Here is a 22,467-nt window from a genome sequence, read left to right on the forward strand (position 1 = left end):
CTGTTAATTATTCTGGTGTACATCCCAAATGTCTCGCATCCAGAGAGGAAAAAGACAAATGATTGAGTGAAACGTAGGGAACCTGACAGGTTACATCAACCATGAAACTCAACGTTAACGTGGTTTTTAATCACTTTAGACAATTAACACTAATAATGTTGTAAAAGCTTGAATCCTCTGTGTGTTAATTACACCTCAGTGAAACAATGCTGATTAAAATCAACCTAAAAGCTCCTTAATCAGAATCTGTATTCACTCGATTGCTCACTAGATAACGACCGTCGTCTCTTTCACTGCGTTTAGCTCGTAAGACGTAAAATATAATCAGAGAGTTCGAGTATTAAGTCACAATGTTATAAGAAAAACACACGTCCTCGTATCCAGACGACTGAAGGGAATAAAAACTACTCGGTTAGGTTCAGGAAAATATTGTGGTTTGGGTTAAATTAACTATATTATTCATGTAACTTCATTTCGATTGTACGTATGATACAAAACTGAAATCACTTGATGTACATGAAGTAACTTTACTACATTAGTTAGCTAAAAAACAAACTCTAACGCTAAAACATGTTAAAGTCTTTTAATCACTACGATCACACTCAGAGCTTTTATGGAGCTTCGTTTTAGTTTTTATTAATATTGAAGCTTCTGTATAAGATATTTTGAGCATTAATGTAGCAGAAATCAATGATTTGCTCAGATAAATATCTGAGTAATGGCATCCTGAAAGTTTCACTTCTTATTCTTAGTTCTGGTAGCCGAGTGTTTTTAACTAAAGGAAAGAAGACTCAAGCAGGGAGAGGAGTTGGTTTCTAGTCGACTGTCGAGCAAAAAGAAGCCAGAGTAAATGTGGTAACTTAAAATGTAAAAAACGACGTCTTCGGTAAGAAATACATCACATGGATTTCTTTTTCCAGACCTGGTTTTTGAGACAATAAAGTCGAATGTGTCCAACCTGAACGCTGGAAAGTCCTCGTCTCTCTCAGAGAAAAGAAGCGTGGGGGGAAAGTTGACTCTGGAAGTGAAAAGTGCTTATTCAGGCCACTTTTCCACCGTTCCCGAGTGAGGAAATAAAGAAACCAGTGTTTCATTATTCCTGAACATTTAATGTGGCCGGCTGCCTGTTTCACCACAGCGCTGCAGCGTGGCGCAGGAACTTTTACAAGCAGCAGTACGCCATCCGCGGTAGCCTCGGGCCTGGAAGGACCTCTCCCCCGTAAAACTGGAGAGCAAGAAATAAGTGGCTCAATTATGTGTGTGTGTGTGTGTGTGTGTGAGCCAGGGTTGGACTGGAAATAAAGAGCTGAATTCAATTGGCTGTGGGTCTCGAGCTGGCCTCCACATGTTGTAAAAATACAGATGCAAAGCAGAAGCAGGTTACTGCAGGGCAGCGAGCGAGAGAGACGTCCTTTGTGTGTCATGTGTTTTAAGGGAAGTGCTGCAGTGAGTCATGGAGGGCTGAGTGAAGGTCCGATCCTGCTGGGGTTTGGTTCTTTAAAGGAACAGTTCGCACAAGAGTTTAAACTCACAATGATGGAAAGTCAGGAGAGGTTTTCTTCTCCTAAGCAGTTGAAGTATCTGAGGACTGCGTGAAGATTTGGGTCCTTCTTTAAGATGAACTCTTCACTGTAGCTGTTGAGCTAAAAGTGTTAGCATGCACATGTAAATAACGTCTTTTTAAATCAATCTGGGATCTCAGGGCTTCTGCAGACGAGCTGCATGGAGCCTTGATGTTTGGTCTTTGGTCTGAGCTGGGCTCTACAGCCAAAGTCAAGACTGTCAGAACTATTCTGACTGTCAGTGTTTACCTGAAGTCGCTCTGCCGTCTCTCTTCGTACCTGCTCATGCTAACATGCTAACTGTCCTCCTGTCTGTCCGCAGCCTCGTCCATCTCTCTACAGTCCAGCTCGTCCACTTGGTGAAGATGTAGTCTGCTTGATCTCCATGGAGATGTCTCCAAACACAGTCTCCTCTGCCTCGTTGCCATGGTCACTGTGGTTGCTGTTCTTCCTGGCCCCGGTCACCCGGACAACAAACTCCGCCCCCACACCTGAAGCCTCTCTGACGGTCAACACCACGCTGTTGTTCGACGGCGGCGCTCCGGGCTACAACCTGCGCAACTGCAGCTGCTCTGCGCCCATCGCGGATTGCGACGAGGCGCTGGCCAACTCGCTCTGCAGATGCCACACTGTGCTGCGCTCCGCTCTGCCCCCTGCTGGGCTCAGAGAGCCGGGACAGGTCACCGTGTGGGTGAAGGAGCTCTGGATCCTGGAGGAGCTGCTGAACAGGAGCACAGTCGACCATTTGCGGTTGTCGTTTTGTGGAGTAAAACCGATGGACAGTCAGTATCTGGCTCTGCTCGGTCTGCAGACCCTCAGGATCCACAGCGCAGCACCGGAGGCTCTCTACCCGGACCAGGAGATCACAGTCTCCCCTGCAGCAGGGCTCACAGCCGAGATCGAAGCCCTCTCCTTTGACTTCTCCTCCTCCTTCCACGTGACCTTCCTGGATGTCGCCGTGCTGAACGGTCTGTCAGCGCTGAAGGCCTACACTGTGGTGGGACCACCTGCTCACTCCCTCTACAGAGACTTCCCCCACCTGGCTGTGCCTCTTCCTCTGCCGTCCTCTGATGCACCTGAGGTCCCTGCAGACCCCAGTGAGCCGGCTGCAGAGCCTCCGGAGAACCTGCTCCTCACATTTATCTACTGACAACAAGTTCTCAGTGGAGGACACGGTCAGCAACACATGATGCGATCGTACAGGACACAGCTGGATGGTTTTTTGTTCTCCTTCTGCAAAGAGAAAGTTGCACACCTGACACGTTCTCTGTGGAATATATTAACTCCATGTATGACTGGCTGCTGTGCTGTCACTCTGGCCTTGAGCAGTGATTCAAGAGAGGCTCCTCTCGCTCACCCTGATACATTTTCTTCGAGGAGATAATTGACTTCAGAGCTTTTACTCCTGCTGCTGTGTTTAAAATATCTGCACTCGTAGAGCAGACGGACACGAGCTCTGGCAGCGTTTGCACCAGCTGCAGATTCTTCCAAAGTCTCTCTGCAGAATATTTAGTTGTCAAACTATAACATAAGTCATGAGGTTTGAAAGCTGTAGTGACATCATCCCAGCTCATGTGCTCAAGTTAGAGGTGATGCTTTGCAGAAACAATGTGCACGAATGTTATCCTCTTGTCATGATTAAATACAGGAGAGTGTTTCACATGCACGTACACCTTCTGAATGCAGATGTTGGTGCAGCGAAAGGCACCTAATTATTTAATTTGTAAGGCACTCTTTATAAAGCGGTTTAAAGCTGGTGGTTTTGTAAATGGTTATATCATTTAGCAATGACTTAAAGCTGCCGTAAGTGTTGTTTTTTGGGGGAAAGCTCCCAGTTCTTTTGCTCCTTGTGACGGCTTTAGCTTCCAAACTAAAGAAAGGAGTCGTGTGAGTGTGGTGACGTGGAGAGGAGGGACGGGAAGTCCGATGACAACGCTTACAGCAGCTTTAACAGATCATAGGTCACTTTTCTCAGAAAGTGAGTGCACAGAGTGTGAACATGGCTCAGTTTTAAAGCTCTCCAGTTATCGGGTCAACTTCTAGTCGAGATAGGAGTCAGTAGTTTATACACGTAACTCTTATAAGGAGCACTTAGCGACTCTTTTCTGCAGATGTGTGCTCGTAAACACCGCTCTCCGTGTACGTTTGAAACACCAGGTAGCTGGAGGCCGCTTCAGTATTCATTTTTATTTTTTTTTAGATCACATCTGTGCACATCTGGTCTTGAAGCCTCCCTGGCGAGATCAGATGACACACGGGCGACTGTGACGAGTGTAACCGAAGCCACGAGCGTCCAGACAGACTGATCGGCCATCTGCTGGAACAATATCCTGGACAAACCGCACGCCTGCTCCCAGAGAGCCGTGAGATGTTCCAGGTCCTCGTCACAGCTGCCAAGTGGGTGTTAGTTCCCATCCAGGTGTTGTCAGATGTGTCCGGGCAGCAGGGAAGAGATCTGGGCCTCTGAATGGCTGCACTTGTTTTGTTTTTTTTAGCTGATGAATTACAGGGGAAAGTCTGAAAATGATGGACCGCAGATAGTCTTTCCCTCCAACATCTTAGAACAGAAAATGGCTTCACACTGGTGAAAGTCTCCAAGTCTCCAGAAGCATCAAGATCTTGTCATTTTGATCTTGACGTTATTTACACTCTATTTAAATCAATTTGGGACCTCAGGGTTTGCAGAGACTTGACTGACACCAGGAGCCATTTAATGTTTTCTTCTTTCTTTGTTCAGTTGTTTTGGTTGAGCTCCTCCCAGTGGACAGAAAGAAAATATCTTTGCTTGTGAAACCTAACGATCAAACTCCCTGGAAAGAAAACAGAAGTCACCAGCATTCAACACTTTAAGGACTTTTGAGCGTTGAATTTCCATCTTGGACATCACAGTCCGACAGCACCTCCCCAGAACTGTAACGTGTAGCAGCCGTGGTCGGTCTGCTCGCTAGAATCACATTTTCCAGCTTCCGCTTCTCCTCCGGTGTCACCACCGTCACCCGTAGTTTCCCCAGTAAACACACCGCACTATTCAGCTGTTGCTGGCTGCTGCTTTTCCTGGGTTATACGTAACGTAGCCAGCCTTGGTAAACTGATAACGTAGTCTTTTAGAAGAAGGATTTTAGTCGTTCACCGTTTTTTGTTTCTTCTTGCGTGATGAAAAAGGACGAGAACTTTTCTGTCTTTGGTGAAAAGGTGAATGTTCGACATGGTTGGACCAGCAGTTAATTAACCCATGGCAGTTACTTTGTGATGATTTGATTTGACTACAGAGCAGCTGCTCTACTCATCTATCGGATTATTATTATTTATTGATAAGTGTTTTTTGTGGCTGCAATTTAGCCATTATTTATTGATAATACTGATCATGATCGTGGGCCTGAGGTCTGTTTTAAAGAGGCCTTCTGTCAAGGCTGCACAACAAAGTTAAAAAGTGATATTGTGATTTTTGTTTTCGTTCTCTGATCTTGATTATAATGTCAAGAACAACTAGTGGGATCACTTTTGCATCACAGTTTAGATTTTCACTTGTTTTCTCACATCCGGAAAAAAAGATTTGTATCAAAAAAGTTGCAGATTCTTAACGTTACCTGTGCAGCTGGCAGCTGATAAATCTGTGTTATATATCAAATTATCACAAATGACCTGGTGTTTAGCAACGTGTTGGATTCCAGCGCAGAGATTCTGGTTTGATTCTGGGACTGTGATTAAGGTTCGCCCTTTATTTCCTTCCTCGATGGTTAATCCAGACGTTAGTGGGCGAAAGGATTTGCCACGTCGGAGAACGTCTGGGTTACGTAATCGTCTCTTTTCACTTGCGTGCGGCTGAACTGCAACATGTGGCAGGTCCTGTTCAACACTCACATGTTGAAATACTGTTAGACCTCAGTGAACGAGGTGCTGTGGGGAGAGGAGAGAAGCAACAAGGACAAATTCCTGCCTCAGGGATCAATAGAGCATCATAAAAAACAAAAAACAACAAGATGAACTGTGGCAGCTGACTGCAGCGAACACTGGCTGGAACCGATCCAGAGAATCCAGAGTCAGGGTCAGCGCCGGCACCAGAGCTGCATGATACTGTTGTGTCTGGGACGGAGCGCTGAGCGGACTTCATGAGGATATTTAAAAAGTAGAAATCACAGGAAAAATCTGTTAAGATTTAAAGACAACTTCAAAAAGATAGAAGAGCGTACAAGAAAACAAAAAAAGACAAGGACTGCGTCAGTCCGCTGTGGTATGAGCTGACAGAGAGGCGCAGTAGGCTCGCTGTTCTGAAGCGGCCCGTTTCCAGCTGGGCTTATTGACTGCAGATGGCCTAATAAAACAAGTTGTTTTGAAACAGGTTAAAATGGACGCCCAGTGAACAGTCCCAGGGTTAGGATCCCTCTCTCGCTCTCTCTCTCACCAGCCAACAGCTCTCTCTCTCTGTTTGGATCAGAACAATGACTCCGACTCTCTTTAACGAGCTGGATGAGTTCTGAACCCGCTCAAAGCCAAGTTGGCAGCGCCCCGTGTGAGGGAAGTTTCATTCTCAGAACCGTGATGGACGTGATTCAGTCGCTCTCCAGCTGTTTGTGTAGAAAAAAAAACCGTCATTATGAGGTGCTTGATTGTTTTTGTGTGTGGGTTTTTTTTTTTTTTGAGGTTCTGGTTATTTTTTACCAAACGAGTAAAGAGCGAGCGATTTGAGAGCGGTTCTAGTTTCTCTCTCTCTCTGCTTCCAGCTCATATCCTGTGAGAGACTTTGTTAAAGCTGCTCGCACAAACACGATCCGGAGCCAACACTTCTGTTCCGCTGATCATTCAGGACTGTTCTGGGCCTGTGTGTGAGAGTGTGTGAGCGCATGGGTGTGTCTGAGTGTGTGTGTGTGTGTGTGTGTGTGTGCATGTGGTTGCATTCATCTCCTTTTCGCCGTCGCAGCAGATTTGTCGCTGTGTGATCTCAGTGCGTTTGGATCAGACGGTCGGATCCGTGTTCCACAGTCGTACCGCAGCAGATGCAACGTGTTGAGCGCTGTGTGCAACACGTGTTGTATATACTTCACTTCTTCACGGGTTGTGTGCAAGTAAACAGTGTCAGCGAAAAGAAACTGCTGCAAAAATTGTTGAATGTAGTAATCCCTCAGAACTCCTACGTTTGCAGCATTTCACTAAAACTCTCGTCAATCTCGTCTAAAGTCCAGAGAAAACATGCACGATGAGATACGTGACTACTGAGCAGTTCTTAATTTATCCGCAGGCTTTTCTAACAGGTTCAAAGCTCCTAAAGGTTGAAACAGAGCCGAGTTCACACACTTGCAGGATTTCTTTGATGAGCTAACGTTAGCTATGATCGCTGACATTAGCAACTGTTAGCTTCTACCACTTTAACCTGTTTATAATCTGCATTACCTGCGTTCTTCGTCGGGTTTGCCTCTCTGGTTTTCTAGGTATAATCGTGGAAGCTGGTCGCTGGGTAGTTTTCTCATTAACACGCAGATAACGTAGCTACAGGCCGCAAATCAGACAGGAAGTTGTAACTGAACGCCAGCTACCATCAAACTACAAAAATTGCCTTCATTAAAATATTTTGTTTTTGTTTTTTTTACTTTTTCAGTGCTGAATGTATTTATTAAGGTTATCTTACACAAGCGTTTTTAATTCTGATGTGACCCTCCAAGTTCAGGCGTTGTTTACTGTCACGGCTCGAGTCCCATTGTTTTCTGTTCCACCACAGAGGAACATTAGATTATACTTTGTAAATCACCAGCATGCCACATTGCAACACTCCTGAGACTTGAAATTAGCCACCAGACCACAAAGTCTTACGTAAAAGTAAAAGTTCTTGCTCCTCTAGCGGCCGCCAAAGTGCAGCTGATGTTCTGCTTTCTTTAGTGTGATTTATTCTGCGTCCTGGCACTGAATGCACTTTTTCTGACTGTGTCTCTAACACTTGGGTATGGAAACAAGATGGTGCCTGTAACGTCTGAGCTGCGGCTCTTTGTTGGCTGAATGGAAACACATTTCATTATGCAACAGGCTTTAATTTAGCTTTGTGTGTCGCAGCTCTGAGGTTTCAACCAGAGCACGGCGACTCGATTCTGTCCGTTTGTCTCAAAGAGCTGAAAATCTTCTGCACACCTTGTTTTTTAGGGGTTTTGCCTCTCAGCCAGCAGTCACGCCCAGTACACTCCGCTCAGAACCGGGCCGGACTGGGAGCTCGTTCACCCGTAAACGTTGGTGGAAACTTACCGAGCGTCTTGTGCAGCCAAAAATTAGTCACTCCCATCTGGTGAACGGGGCGATTACGCACCTCCACAGGCCACCTTTTAATGGTTTTCAGACAGGATGTTTAGAGCGGGCCGTGAGACTTTGTGCTAACGCTCCCGTCAGAGCTCATCACACGGGTCTTAAAACGTCTGGAACATTCTACCACAAAATGGGTGAAAATGAGATCATCTGGTTTTTTGGGTTTGACATCACCCCTCTTGAGTTCGAAGCCTCGGCTTCCTTTTTCTCCTTCGTCTTCTCTCTTGATCTTCGGTACAGCACCTTAAGTATTTGCATCAGGGAATGTAATTATTCAAATGTAAAAAAAGATTGTGTGTATTCCACGGCGGTGCGCCTCAAGATGACTTTAAAACAGTTTTTACAACCTCTGACATGTTGTGTGACTCGCGGCTGACTCGTGTGCTGTTTCAGGAACAGATTGTGTATTTGGGAACGGCTTGGAAGGTTTGATTTGTATATAATTTGGCTTTTTAAAGCAAAATTCCTGGAGCTTATTTGTTTATAATGACCAGACGACGTGGATTAATTCTTCTGTCCACAAACTTTGTTCCTCTGTATAGTCTGAGATAATAAAACGTTTTTACAGAGAGATGTCTCGTGTCTTCCTTCAGCTCTGATATCACTGCTCGCACTGAATGCAAATAAAAAGTTCTTTATCTTATTTTTGTAGAGGAAACAACACATCACTCTAACAAAGCAGATCTCTCTGAAGGACATTTGTGGTCGAAGCTCAGTGAAGCTCACCTCATATTGATATAATTCAAAGACGATTAAAGTTAATCAGCAGCAGGAGAAACACACAGGATTCATTTGTTCTGTTTGTGTTTTGGGAAAAATAAACCATGAAAGCTGTGCGAGTGTGTGAGAGTGTGTGCAGCCTTCAGGGATGGAAACTGTCTCCTGACACAACAACAACCTGAACCACTGCAGCAAACAGGAGTCATGAAGTCCAGCTGTGTGTCTCTGAAGCCCCGCCCCTTCCTGTTTCCATCATGGGACCTTATCTGATCAAACATTTGTCTGGTAGTGAAGAGAGACAGATACATTATTGATCCGGTCTGAACCGTGTCATGAATCTCACACATGATGTTTGTCAGTTTGTTGTGATTAAAGTCAAACCTCATGTAGTTTAGTGTTGAAGCTCAGTGTCACCAGAACCAACATGGAGCCGACTGGGTCAGAACAGGTCATAAACAAGATGAACAACACAATAAATCTGCTCATATTGACAGTTATAATTTGTTAATTTCTTAGATTATCTGATTTGTCTTCTACTAAATTCACCTTTTTTTTCATTGTAGATCTGTGTTCTTTCCCTGTTTGTTTATGACTTTTTTTGGACGTTTATGATTTGATTTTCTCAGGAATTTTCTACAATATTAAAGTAAAAAAAATTGTCAGTTTGTCATCAAACTAATAAAATAACTAAATTTTCTGATCCCAGCTGGCTCCATGTTGTGTTCAGCAATGACCTGCTGTTAGAAACATCACATTTATCATCAGCCAGCTGTGAACTGAATCTGTGTCAGCAACATTGAACACCAGAGATTACAACAAAATATACATTCCAGATGAAAAACACCTGAACTGAAGACATGTTTGTCCACATCTGTACATACTGAACACCGTCCTGTAGAGACACGTCCTGCACAGTTTGGAGGGTAATTTGAATATTTAAATATACAACATGTCAGACGGCAGCAGAGGGAAACCCACCTGATGAAAGATATAATGTTATGGGAACTTTTTGATGTATTTTCATCTGTTGTAAGTATAAACAGCAGTTATCTGCAGGAATAATGCTGCTGCCATGTTTTAAATACAACATATAACTTAATGGTGTCCCAGGAAGCCACAGAGAGCTGACAGGTTTTTATCTTTTCTCTCACCGCCCTCTTGTGGTGCATGATCCTAATACAACAAGTGAAATCCAGCCAGCTCAGCCTGGAAAGTACAGAGTGACGTTGGGCAAGTGCACTCACACAGGAAGCCTTCACAATAAAAGCAGGATCTTCAGGGACAGCAGGAGAGGCAGATGATGATGACGATGATGATGAAGAAGCAAACGAGCTGCTGAGATGGGCAAGTACAAATTTAAATGTTTATGACCAGTAATTTGATTGTAATGTTGAGGAAAATCTGCACAGATTTCTGTTATTTAATCTATTTAATCGATTCAGAAATGTAATCACTATTTCCTGTTTTATCAATACACACACAAAAAAACACATTACATGTACATTTTTCCATTTTCTGCAGCTTTATACTGCCACACATATTTTTTACTTCACGTCATTTATTTGATAACTTTAGCTACTGGTTACTTTGCAGATTTCATGATACTTCTGTACTGTATAAGGCACCAGGTGGATTTATTTTGTTTGTTTCGGAGATCATTTTCTCATGTTTTGCTGATTATACAGTTAAATCTAGCTAATACACTGCATAAGTATAATTTATAGCTCAGAAAAATAAGAATAAATCAGTGTAATAAGCAACAACAATAATAATCATGAACTACATATACTCCTATATGCTACTACTTTTTACGTGTACATACTAAAGTACATTTAATATCAGATATAATAAGATATTCAATTTTATCAAAGTAATATTTAAGCACTTTATGAATTAATGAATTTACGGATTAATTCATGTAAATGTACATGTGAACATTTAACAACAAGCACTGACATGCTTGTAGAGGAGCAGGAAGAAATAAACACTTATTTAATCCTACTGCTTCTCCACAGCTCACTAATTTATCACAATCAGTCTACTTCCACATTATATCTTATCTTTGGGCACTTGGGTACAACGCTGATCACTAGTTTTCTTTTTGGGGCACATTTTCTGACAGATTCTGGATTTTTTGCTTCCATTACTCTACACTGATATGGACCTGTGTGTCTGAGATTAAGTTAAACTGAATTGATGGAAATAATCTGTATTTTCACTCTGGCGCGTGCTTTTAGTTTGAAGGCGAACATGAACCAGTGGCGTCTCTCTAGCTCTCTCGTTGTCATGCAGTGTGACGTCAGAGCGCTCAGATGTCGTCATGACGCAGGGGACGTCCGTCAGTTGGACTCTGAGCTCCACACCGAGGATTTCTGTTTTCCCTCCCGGACTCAGAGACGTTGAGACGCGGACGGTGAGTGTGAGAGTCAGCGGTCACTTTATTTACCTTGTTCGTCGTGTTAGCTGTTAGCTAACATCACTTTGTGGCTGTTCAAACAGTCATACATGTGTTTTAATGTGTCAGTAAACATGTCACTGACTGTTTGCTCTGACATGTTATTATAAATGTTAGCTAATGTGAGCGACAGGCTCGTCAGCAAACATTTAAATCTCTTTAATATTTGTGTTTTATGTCGGTTTAGTTCTCAGTAATGTTTGTTATTATGTCGGAGTCAACTGTCCGTCAGTTAGCTTAGAAATGGATCAACTGTATGGGACAATAAGAGAAGGCTAATAATTATAACAGCTGAAACATGATTAAATTAGCATGATGATGTTCATATTTACATTCAGACAGACGAGAAATGTTATTCTTGTTTAATGTTATCATTTATTACCCTGTTTTAATCGTGTTTCAGTACTAAATTACATGGGCTTTAACAGAAAAAAGTGTGTGAAATGAGTTATATAATCAATAGAATATGAATAAGTTGTGATAGTTTAAAGGAGCAGTCTTTAGTTTTGTCGAAGAAATGTAAATGAGAAGATAATAAAGACTAAATAATCTAACTCTCTGTGTATTCAGGACTTAATAAACTGAATAAACAAACTGATCTTAATGGTGGCGGACCCTGCCACCTTCTAGCTCCAAACAGTGATCTGGGACCTTATTTTTCTTCTGAGAACAGCTTGTTCATTCACTTACGGTTTGAATTTCTCCTCCAAAACTACATATTGCTTCTTTAAAGTCTGTTATATTTCAATAAAACATGTGAAAATAGAGAAAATAGCTTTATTAAAAAGAATGATATTAATAAAGACATTAAGTGTTGGTTCCAGTCAATGTGTGAATGCTTTATGTTTTCTTTCCGACAGTAACGATGCAGTCTGCCACCTGGAGCTTCACGAGGACAGAAGGATGAACTGTTTGCTTCTTCTCCTTTATTTAATGTTACTGCTTGATTCTGGTGAGTACACAGACGTCGCTCAGAGAAGATTATTTTTTTACAGGCAGTTTCTGAAATACCTCAGATACCTTTCTCCTCAACACGCCCACATGCTCTTATCAATAACCTGCTAGGTGTGTCTGAACCTTATGACTGAGTCACGTGTCTGTGCGTTTCTCCTCGCAGCGCTCACTTCCCTTCCTGCACCGGTGAATCTGTCCGTCAAGTCCGTCAACTTCCACCATGTCCTGCATTGGGTTCCCGGTCCTGGCACCCCACAAGGGACGGAGTACCGGGTCTACAAGGCCATAAGGTGAATCCCCCTGTCCACCATCTTGTTGGCTGCTCTCCATTTCCTGCCACACTGCTGGCATTTCCTCTTTGGGTAGCAGAAAAATGTCCCGTCAGACTCTTTTCTGTAGAGTTTTATACTCGTTTCTCAGTGAGCTCTGATGTTTCCTGTGGCAAAGTATCAAACCTCAACAGGATGCGTCTGTTTATCTGCATTGTTATCTGCCCGACCAGAGCACTTTACAAATTGAGTCAATTTAAGACAGTTTTTCTTTCTTTCTTTCTTTCTTTCTTTCAAAGTCTACATAGAGATTCTTGTGGGTAAAGTTTGACTTATATATAATAATATATCATATGTTATATAGTGGAGTTTTTATTAAGATGCAAAGAATACAACTATAGAATTTAGAAAGGTTTCAATATACAAATTAACTCTAAATCGCAAGAAGGTTAATTTCTTTGATAAAAGTAAATGTGTGACAAAACAGAACGGTAATAAAATACTGAAGTGCTGCAGAGACGCCTCCAAATCTTCTTCTCATCATCGTGATTTTGACAGTTTACAATGAAAATGGAAATTGTGATACAACTGATTCCTACTAAATCATGTAAACACATAATTTAAAGTGTTTTAAAAAACATCAAAATCACCCCCAAAGAAAAATCCCAGACCTAAAACTTAATTTTATTGTTTATATATGTATTCCTTTCCTGAACACATCCCAACACATTTGCGATTAAGCTCTGTGCAGCCTTGGGTTGAAAATACGAATGTAATTATTTTTTTCTCGTACCACTGAATATCTGGGCGTCTTTGGAAACATCAGTTTCCAGTTCACAAAATTTCAACATCGTAAGAAATCCCAAACGATTGACAATGGAAAGTGTGATCGTCTGTATTTCCATGACAACTGAGCGAACCTTCGTCTGTCGATGAAGAATTTTTGATTAAAGCTCCAGAACCAGCCGATACGTGGACCCCCGAGTAGAGGTTGCTTTGTCAGAACCCAGAAATAAATGTCCTCAGATTTGTAACGTTTCCTCGGGGACAGCTTCTGCTTCTGTTGTTTTTTTAGAGACAGTAGAGAGATAACAGGAAGTGAAATGACTGTGAGATGGGGAACAAAATGCAGAATTGGCCCCCAGCTGGACTCTGAGCAGAGACGCTGTGGTTCATGGTTAAACCTCAAGATCAGCAGTATGTGTACCAGGCTCTCTGGCTGCTCACAGCATTATATATAATATGTAGTCAAATATGTCAGTTTGTCCTCCAGTGTTGAATCAAAGCATCCTCTTTCTCTCGTATCTGATAAACCAGAGAGAGAAAGATAAGACAGCCAGGCGTTCTGAGTGCTCAGAGCACTTTGTTCAAACAACGTTCACTTTTTTTTAATCCCTGCTGATAGGAAAGTAAGAGACAGATCCATCTATAAACACCAAGTGTAACTTTAGTTTCCACAACAAGAATTGAAATGCAAATTCACAGATTTACATGTGGTTGGTTGTGGAGCCCAGGCTGCCGTGAGACTCCTGAACTCATCCTAAATATAGCAGGACATTATTTTCCTTTAGAAAACTAACACCACATTTACCTTGTAGCTTGACATGATGTGAATGTATGGAAGAGGTTTTCGGGCCTCTGTAAAGACAAACAAACAATGAGTTTCAAACCAATTATGTGCTTTGGAAGTCAATATTCTGTTTTTAGAAACAGAATCCTGAGAAAAAAAGAGAGAACACCTCGAAAGAAAGTCAGAATGCTGCTTTGAAAGTCAGGTTTCTGAGAACATAATGTTTTTTTTGAGTTGCTCTTATCCTCCTTTGTATAAATGTGTATTTTATTCAATCATATATAAACAAAAGACTCACAGGAATACATCATATTCAGTTTTATCATCACAGTTCGATGTTAACTTTATCCTGCAGTCTGACTCACATCATTACACACTTGAAGATTAAAAAGTTGTAGGATACTTGATTTTTCATAAGGAAAAAGACAGAATATGTATAAATATATCACAATAAATGTAATTCATGAATATATTTGATATACATCGTGTGAATTTGTCGTGTTATATCAGCCTCAAGATCGACCGCGACCTTCACTTCAGTCACGTTTTCACTCAGTGCATCTGTCTGACAATCTGTGGCTTCACTCGAGCGCCTTCTTTGATGGAATATCTGACTGCTGCGGGGAACTTTTCTTTTCAGTCTTCTGCTTTCGTTGACCGTGGCCGAGGCGTTGTTTCACAGCGCTGTTTGTTTCCAGCCTGTCAGTGAGCATGCGAGGCAGCTGTGACCACAGAGAGGCCGGCCGAGGCTTGAAAGGAACCGATCGTTCAAACAGTCTTATAAAAGCAGTAGGGATGGGTCTGATTGTTCAGTTTCACATGAGCTAATCTCTTGTTTTGACAGTCATAATGAAGCTTTTATGTGATTGTTCTCGCCTGTACAGAAGGGAATGCACATGATTCATTTCTTTTCTTGGTTAAACTCGGGTCTGATGTGTGTTTTTATGATGTTAGCTCATTAATCAGATTTCTGTCTTCGCTAGTTAATGCAGAATTTACAAAAAGGAACCAATGACCTGGAATTTCCTCCTTCTTCTTATCCTCATTCTCCTTCTCCTTCTTCTTTTTCTCCTCCTTCTTCTCCTCCTCCTTCTTCTTCTTCTCCTCCTTCTTCTTCTCCTCCTTCTTCTTCTTATCCTCATTCTCCTTCTTCTTTTCTCCTCCTTCTTCTTCTCCTACTTCTTCTTCTCCTTCTCCTTCTTCTTCTTCTCCTCCTTCTTCTTCTCCTCCTTCTTCTTCTTATCCTCATTCTCCTTCTCCTTCTTCTTTTTCTCCTCCTTCTTCTTCTCCTACTTCTTCTTCTCCTTCTCGTTCTTCTTCTTCTCCTTCTCCTTCTTCTTCTCCTTCTCGTTCTTCTTCTTATCCTCATTCTCCTTCTTCTTTTTCTCCTCCTTCTTCTTCTTATCCTCATTCTTCTTCTCCTACTTCTTCTTCTTCTCCTCCTTCTTCTCCTTCTCCTCCTTCTTCTTCTCCTTCTTCTTCGTATCCTCATTCTCCTTCTCCTTCTTCTTCTCCTCCTTCTTCTTCTCCTTCTCCTCCTTCTTCTTCTCCTCCTTCTTCGTATCCTCATTCTCCTTCTTCTTCTCCTCCTCCTCCTCCTCCTCCTCCTCCTCCTCCTCCATCTCCTTCTTCTTCTCCTTCTCCTCCCTCTTCTTCTCCTTCTCCTCCTTCTTCTTCTCCTCCTTCTTCGTATCCTCATTCTCCTTCTTCTTCTCCTCCTCCTCCTCCTCCTCCATCTCCTACTTCTTCTTCTTCTCCTCCTTCTTCTCCTTCTCCTCCTTCTTCTTCTCCTTCTTCTTCGTATCCTCATTCTCCTTCTCCTTCTTCTTCTTCTCCTCCTTCTTCTCCTTCTCCTCCTTCTTCTTCTCCTTCTTCTTCGTATCCTCATTCTCCTTCTCCTTCTTCTTCTCCTCCTTCTTCTTCTCCTTCTCCTCCTTCTTCTTCTCCTCCTTCTTCGTATCCTCATTCTCCTTCTTCTTCTCCTCCTCCTCCTCCTCCTCCTCCTCCTCCTCCATCTCCTTCTTCTTCTCCTCCTACTTCTTCTTCTTCTCCTCCTCCTCCTCCTCCTCCTCCTCCTCCTTCTCCTTCTCTTCTCCTCCAGACCAAGCCAGCTCTAAAGCTAACTATTATAAGGGGGACATGACGATACTAGATATACATTAGTTTTGACTGTATGGATTGAGTTTGGGTTTGTTACTAACCAGTGTTGTTGTTGTGTGTATCAAAGCTTTGTTGTCCAGAAACTACAAAACATAACATCAATGTTTGAACCAAGAATCATAGAAAATAAAATGAAATAAAATGTTTGAGCTCTGTTTTTCTTTTTTTTAGCGGGGGCAAAAAACTGAAACGTCTAGCAAAGACAAAGGAGACATCAGCGCAGGTGGTCCTTGAAGATCCAGAGGAGAGACATTTTCTGACCGTCGAGGCGCGGTACAACCACAACAAGTCTCCGCTGTCTGCCAGAAAAGAGTTCACCCCCTCCATACAGAGTACGTACACATGAGCGTCTCTTGACATGAATGCTTGTTGTTTGAAGTTAACGAATGGCTGAATATTGTGATTGTTGGGAATGTTCCTAACTTTTAAAAAGGACTGTTTTCTTTTTGTTCCAAGCTGAAATTGGTGCTCCAAAACTCTCATTGGCTGGATTTGGCACCGGCATCCACGTCAACATTTCACTGCCAGAACCCGACAGGAACTCAGGTGTCAATGATATCGGTTCACACTACATGGCAAGTTATGACATCTCGGTGAAGAGTCGTAATGAGGAAAAGGTAAGACATCCGCGTTTTACTCCTGTGACACACCACAGATTTCACAACTGTACTGTTGATGATGACAACAGACATTTTGACTCGTCACAGCAGGATCATCAGGTTTAACTCAACACAAAAAGATCCTGTTAGTTAGAAACAAAAAAAATGACTCGTGTGTCTGGAAATAACATCCCAGCTGCTCCAAATAATGAGGTAATATTCTGGGTATTTGAGACTTTTGAGATGCTGTATCATCATTTTGAGACAGGAATACACTAACATTATTTTGAGATGAAACTAAAACTCCAGTCCTCTCGCTCAGTGGAAATAGTGCTGTACATTATTCCATGTTCCCGAGTAAACCTCAAGGAAAAGCCTGTTTTTGTCACGATCCTACAGGTGTTGTCTCGCTGCTTGGAAAGATTCATTGAAACCAAGATTCAAATCCAATATTGTGACTGAGTCAAGCAGATGAGGCCTCAATAGTCATTCTAATCGAGTAATTTCTCACTTTTTCACTTGCAGACGTTAGTTTTCACGACTGAAAAGAGGATTTATAACCTGTCCAACCTGCAGGAGGGTGAAGAGTACTGCGTACAGGTGCTCCCAGACTTTGGTGTGAACAGGAACTCTGAGCCATCTGATTGGGTGTGCGCCTTCACGAGCATCCTGGGACCAAACAGAGGTAGGCTTAGCTTCCGTTATGGATACAGCGTCTCAACAGTGCTGCTAATGAGCTGCAGATGATGTCATCGACAGCGTCCGTCCACATTATTCTTGTGAACGCAATATCTCAAAACACCGTCGGGGAATTTCTTCAAATTTTGTACGAATGTTGTGTCATTTGATGTCCAAAACAAGCTAAATCTAGCAGAACGTCACATCAGATGATAGCTTGGCCACTCTTGTTAAAAAGAAGATGACGCACACACGTTGCCCCCGGTTACCGGGTGATTTTGGACGGAGACGTGGAAGTGAGAGTTTCCATTAACCTGTGAAACTCGTGGAAATTCCCGTTTGCCAGCGCATGAAATAAAATCAGATATCCTGGTCCCACTATCTGTGTGAAAGGGCAAGACACTAACTGCTCCTGTGTGTGTGTGTGTGTGTGTGTGTGTGTGTGTGTGTGTGTGTGTGTGTGTGTGTGTCTTCAGCACCTGTTGTTGTAGGTTCAGTTGCTTCTGTTGTGATTATCTGCCTCGGTGTTGGGATGGCCTCCACGTATCTCCTCTACTACACCGGATTCATCTGTAAACTGAAGGCAACTCTGCCCAGAGCACTAATTGTAAGTAATCAATAACTCTGTCTATCTATATATGCATCTAAACTATACAACAAACTTCTCCTTGAGAATTTTAGGGGTTGAATTTTGTTATCCAGGCTAACTGTTTCTCCCTGTTTCTTGGCGGTGAAGTGGAGAACGTGTACTTTGCAGAATGCTGAACTTCAAAGATTTAATGTCAGTTTGAGTCAGTGAGCGTCTGTGAAAGATGACATTCATGCCTCATTTATCTCTGTATAAACATGCGATCTGTATCTGGACCTTTTTATATAAATAGAGGTGAAGCGTGTTGATGCAGGTGTCACTGCAGGTCAGGCAGTCTGACAACTTGACTGACTTCACACACTGATTGTCGAGGAAAGAGGAGGGTTGGAGTAGTTGGAGTAAAACTGTTTTAGAAGGTTGCAGAGGAAAGTTGTGGCGATGGATGAGGTGCGTTACGTTACGTTACAACAATACAGACTGTTGAAAAATCAAGAAGACCAATAAAAGTAAAAATTTTAATCTTTATGTCAGAAATTTAGATCAACCAGTGATGGAATGAACCCAAATTCTGTTATTAAGCACAATTTTCTGCTACTTCATTCTTTCTCTCCACCTCGTTTACCTGATAAAAGTTACTGTTTACTTTGCACATTATTATTATTATTATTCAGTATTTAATGGCTGTTAATCGTGACATGTTACGGATGTAATGGGCATTTGAGCAAAACTACTTAAATTATCAAGATTTAAAAGAATGTTATTGGTATAATAATGCCATAGGTCTGTTTTGCTGCCGTCACTTCTTGCATAAGGAAACCAAAATAAGGAAATGATGTAATGTGAGAAATGTCTTCTCTCTGTTGCTCTCAGCTGTTTCTTAGACTCTGTTGGCCTGAAGTTTCAGGCGTTTTGCTGCCTCGCTCTGCTCCCAGCACCATTATATGATAAGTTCGACTGGGTGATACCTGGAAGTATTTAAAGGAGAAGTGCTTCTTTGACTTGACAAATATATTCCACTCTCTCACTGTCGTCTTCCTCTGTCTTCACCACTGTAGGCGGCTCTGAGCGAAGGCTACGCCCTCACACCAGAGAGAACCATCCCTGACCAGATCTCTATTTATGAGGAGAAACAGAGGAGGCAAAATAATCCCACAACGCCTAAACCTGCCAGCAGGCATGACAACTCTGAGGAGGAGGAGGAGGAGGAGGAGGAGGAGGAAGAAGACGGGTTAAACGCGTACATGGACAGACTCACAGATCTTTCCTCAGATCAGAGTTCCTCCCAGGACTCAGGTAATGGATCAGGGAGCAGAACGCTGGAGGCGGAGGTACCGGAGTTAGAGGTCGTACATGAGGGGCTGGAAGAAGACAAGGCCAAAGCTGAAGGAGCTGCAGAGGTTTGTTTTACTCCTGAGGAGACTGGAGCCAGAGACCGTATCACAGGTGAGGAGGAGCCACAGGAGGAGGAGGAGGAGCCTCAGGAGGAGGAGGAGGAGGTGTGTCACAGCTCAGGCAACGTCGATCTGTTCTCAATCACCCTCGCCGCACTGGCTGCACATGAGGAAGAAGAGGAGCATCCGAGAGACTCCCTCACAAACGTTTTAAGACTGGACCAGCAGCCTGAAGCGGCCACAGACTCTGAGTTAGACGATCAGACAGCTGTGGCGGTAACGCTGCCTGCACAGGAAGACTTCACCGGGTATGAAGACAGACGTGCAGATGCTTTTTCAGACTTTTTCAAAACCTGTGAGGGTGAGACACAAGAGGAGGAGGAGGAGGAGGAGGAGGAGGATGAAGAGGAAGAGGAGGAATTCTCTGGGTATATGAGGCACACATGATCAGTTACTCTGACCGAGTATTCACATCCACTCTGAGTGATCTGATTACAAGTGGACAGCTCAAAGGAAACACAAAAAAATTATTATTTTCATGTGGAACATTAGCTGAATTTACAAGTCGGCCCATAAAATTAAGAATTTGTCAGAATCAGCGTTTCACAAAGTTTATAACGTTCATCCCGAGTCAGCAACTCACAAAATTAAGTGATTTGTAGAGGGAGTCTGGGGACTTTCTTGGAGAAGTAGCCTATAATAGTTACTGTTGACTGTATTTACAAAGTTTGACATAAATTATAACAAACAAAATGTTGTTTCCTTTCATAGATTTAGTGTAAATGGTGAAATCAGTTGAAAAAGTGTTCAAACTGCTGCAACAAACAATTTAATGTTTTACATTTAATGCCGAAATTTACAAGAAGGCGTGAATAATTTTGAATTGTCGCAGCTGTTTCCCTTCTTCTTCTTTATTTTCTTCCACGGACGTCAGTTGAATGTGGTCCGAGTGATGGAATCACAAAGGTGTCCTACTTTTGGGTTATTCACACCTACCACCTGTGATCGGATCGCTCAGGACCGGTGCTAACACCGGGTCTGAACAGGCATTCCTTCTCAGCCGGTACATTCCTTTTTTATTAAAGGAAAAGTCAAACTGAAGTGTTTAAAGGTGGTAAAGGAGGCTGATTTTAGTGTTTTTGTTCATGTTAATGTTAATCTGCACCTGTCTTCTTGTGAGGCAGAAACATTTCCAGGATTTCTTAAAGGAAAGATTATGAAAATGTGTCAAATTAATAATGCTGAGATGTCTTTATTATTTATTGACGAGGTCGTCCTGGAGCCCTCGGTTGTTGTTCATCTTGAATCATCTCGTTGTTTTTGTTTGTTCTGTCCTGGCTGCCATATTTAAATGTCCATGTACCTTATTTAAATTTAGACCAGCAAGCTCACACCACATTCATGTCCAGTTATTTTAAAAGAGCGTTTGTGTTAACGTTCAGGTGATAACTGTGAAACCTTTCTGAGAGGTTAATGATGCAGAACGGCCTGAAAAAGCCGAATAAATCATGTTAGCCACAGTCGTCGTTCAGTGTAAATATGCATAATTTAATGGGAATAATGTTTTATATGGTTATTTTTTCATGGAGAACTTTTGTTGTGTAATTAATAACATTAATAATGATGTATGTCAGTGTGACAGTGAGCCAGCAGACACAAAACCAGGACTCTTTCTAAATCAGTTTGGGACTCTTGACGAGCCGTTTTATGTCACAATTATTAATCCTGAATCTTCATGTGGTCTCCAGCTACTTCAGTTGTTTAGCAGGATGCTGCAACTCTGTTTGACTGTGAAGCTCCAGAAATGTTCTGTGTAGCAAAAGACTTCACCTGACTTTATATAACATGAGACTAAATGTTGTAATATTGGGTGAACTGTTCCAGAGGAGGATTAGAGCCACTGAAAAAACAAAAACAAAAAAATTGCAGGTATGTTTGCTGTACTGTTCCTTTAAAACTCAACTATGCAATCATACAACCACCCTGCATACTCACGTGTCCCACACATGAGTCATTCCCATCATTCCTACTGTTCATATACAGCACCATGGCAGCAGTGAATGTGTGATGTCATGTCTTCACTCTGGAGAAATGACCAAATCGCTGGATATTTGTCTCGTTATTGTCCCACAATGCAATGCACAAGACTGGAAATGGAGGCTCTGACTCACGGCTGGAAAAACTCAGACCAAAGTGTTTTCCTGCACATGTTGTATCTCATCCTGTTTTAAACAAACCCGTTAAATCAGTTGTGGTTTGTTCTGTTTACAACTGGATCTGACAGGCAGGTGACTCCTGTATGTTTCATGCTGCAGTGACAGTCAGAGCAGATCAGATATAAAGTAGAAATGTAATGTGATTACTTCAGCCTGCATGTTGTTGCTCCCGTGCCTCCTGAACAGCTGATTGAAGCTGAGAAGCTGCACACATTCCTGTATTTCCACGAGGTCACGTGATTTCCTACCAACAGCCTCTCCAGGTGCTGCCTTCAGGAACTGCGGGACAAATTCCAATTACATCGTCAGCCACAACTTAGAGCCACAAAATGTTTTTGAAGAACTTGAGTTTTAATTCCCCCAAAACACGTGACAGCTGGAGAATGTTTGCTGTTTATTAAAGTGTACATAGTTTTTTGATGTTTACTTACTGTTGATGTTTACTGTGTAACAACAGCCTTTGCTTACAACTACTTGTACTTATTATACAATGTTTTTGCATCTGCATTCACCTGTGTCATCCTTGTCTGTTTAGCTGTATGTCTATTTATATCAAGTATTGTGATTCAAACTCTGATTATACTTCATTGTGTGTCTCATCATCAAATTTCTACTTTAATAAAACATGTCCATAATGTCCACATTACTCCATATTAGTGTTGCTTATTAAGTCATTTATATTTGTATGTATTTATCTTTTGGCAGTTTGGGTGCTCTACATATCAGTACTGTACATATGTCCAGTTTTGATGTACTGTATTTCCACTTTCTGCTGTTTATTCTTACATTTTTAACGCAAATATTGTATTTTTAGACACAGAGAAGAAGAGAAATCCATTTATGTCACATTTCATAAATTATGTATTACTCACATTTAATGAAATAAATATTTTGGTGCTTTCAATCGTTTATTAATTGAATTATTAAGTTATTTATATTTGTATTTATTCAGTTTTTATACTTTTTCCCCATACATCAGATCCTTTTCATATGAATAAGCAACTTTCACTTTTCCCAAA

At 42.0% G+C, this 22,467-nt stretch overlaps 2 protein-coding genes across 8 annotated transcripts in view; both read left to right on the top strand.

Moving 5' to 3' along the window:
* LOC115588026 (uncharacterized protein C21orf62 homolog) overlaps nt 1–8,418 on the top strand; it is an 84,676-nt gene extending 76,258 nt beyond the window's left edge. For all 7 annotated transcript variants that reach the window (XM_030428266.1, XM_030428268.1, XM_030428264.1 and 4 more), the window contains one exon: nt 1,885–8,418. In XM_030428266.1, the coding sequence (XP_030284126.1) occupies nt 1,948–2,712 (765 nt within the window). In that variant the 5' untranslated portion in view covers nt 1,885–1,947 and the 3' untranslated portion in view covers nt 2,713–8,418. The remainder of the gene's footprint in view (nt 1–1,884) is intronic.
* A 2,448-nt stretch (nt 8,419–10,866) lies between these two features.
* On the top strand, nt 10,867–22,352 carry LOC115588023 (uncharacterized). The gene is made up of 8 exons (XM_030428259.1): nt 10,867–10,980; nt 11,883–11,974; nt 12,140–12,266; nt 16,147–16,307; nt 16,432–16,592; nt 17,100–17,259; nt 17,729–17,859; nt 18,897–22,352. Exons 2-8 carry the CDS (start codon nt 11,926–11,928, stop codon nt 19,677–19,679), a joined length of 1,572 nt encoding a protein of 523 aa, XP_030284119.1. The 5' UTR covers nt 10,867–10,980; nt 11,883–11,925; the 3' UTR covers nt 19,680–22,352.
* Nucleotides 22,353–22,467: the final 115 nt, after the last annotated feature.

The sequence above is a fragment of the Sparus aurata genome, chromosome 9, assembly GCF_900880675.1.
Source record: "Sparus aurata chromosome 9, fSpaAur1.1, whole genome shotgun sequence".
NCBI lineage: Eukaryota > Metazoa > Chordata > Actinopteri > Spariformes > Sparidae > Sparus > Sparus aurata.

Excerpts from the sequence above, each read along its gene's own strand:
- LOC115588023 (XM_030428259.1), top strand. The coding sequence starts at position 11,926 with ATGAACTGTTTGCTTCTTCTCCTTTATTTAATGTTACTGCTTGATTCT. Across the intron at positions 16,308-16,431 it reads GTTCACCCCCTCCATACAGA|CTGAAATTGGTGCTCCAAAA; the intron begins GTACGTACACAT and ends TTTTGTTCCAAG. Across the intron at positions 17,260-17,728 it reads CATCCTGGGACCAAACAGAG|CACCTGTTGTTGTAGGTTCA; the intron begins GTAGGCTTAGCT and ends GTGTGTCTTCAG.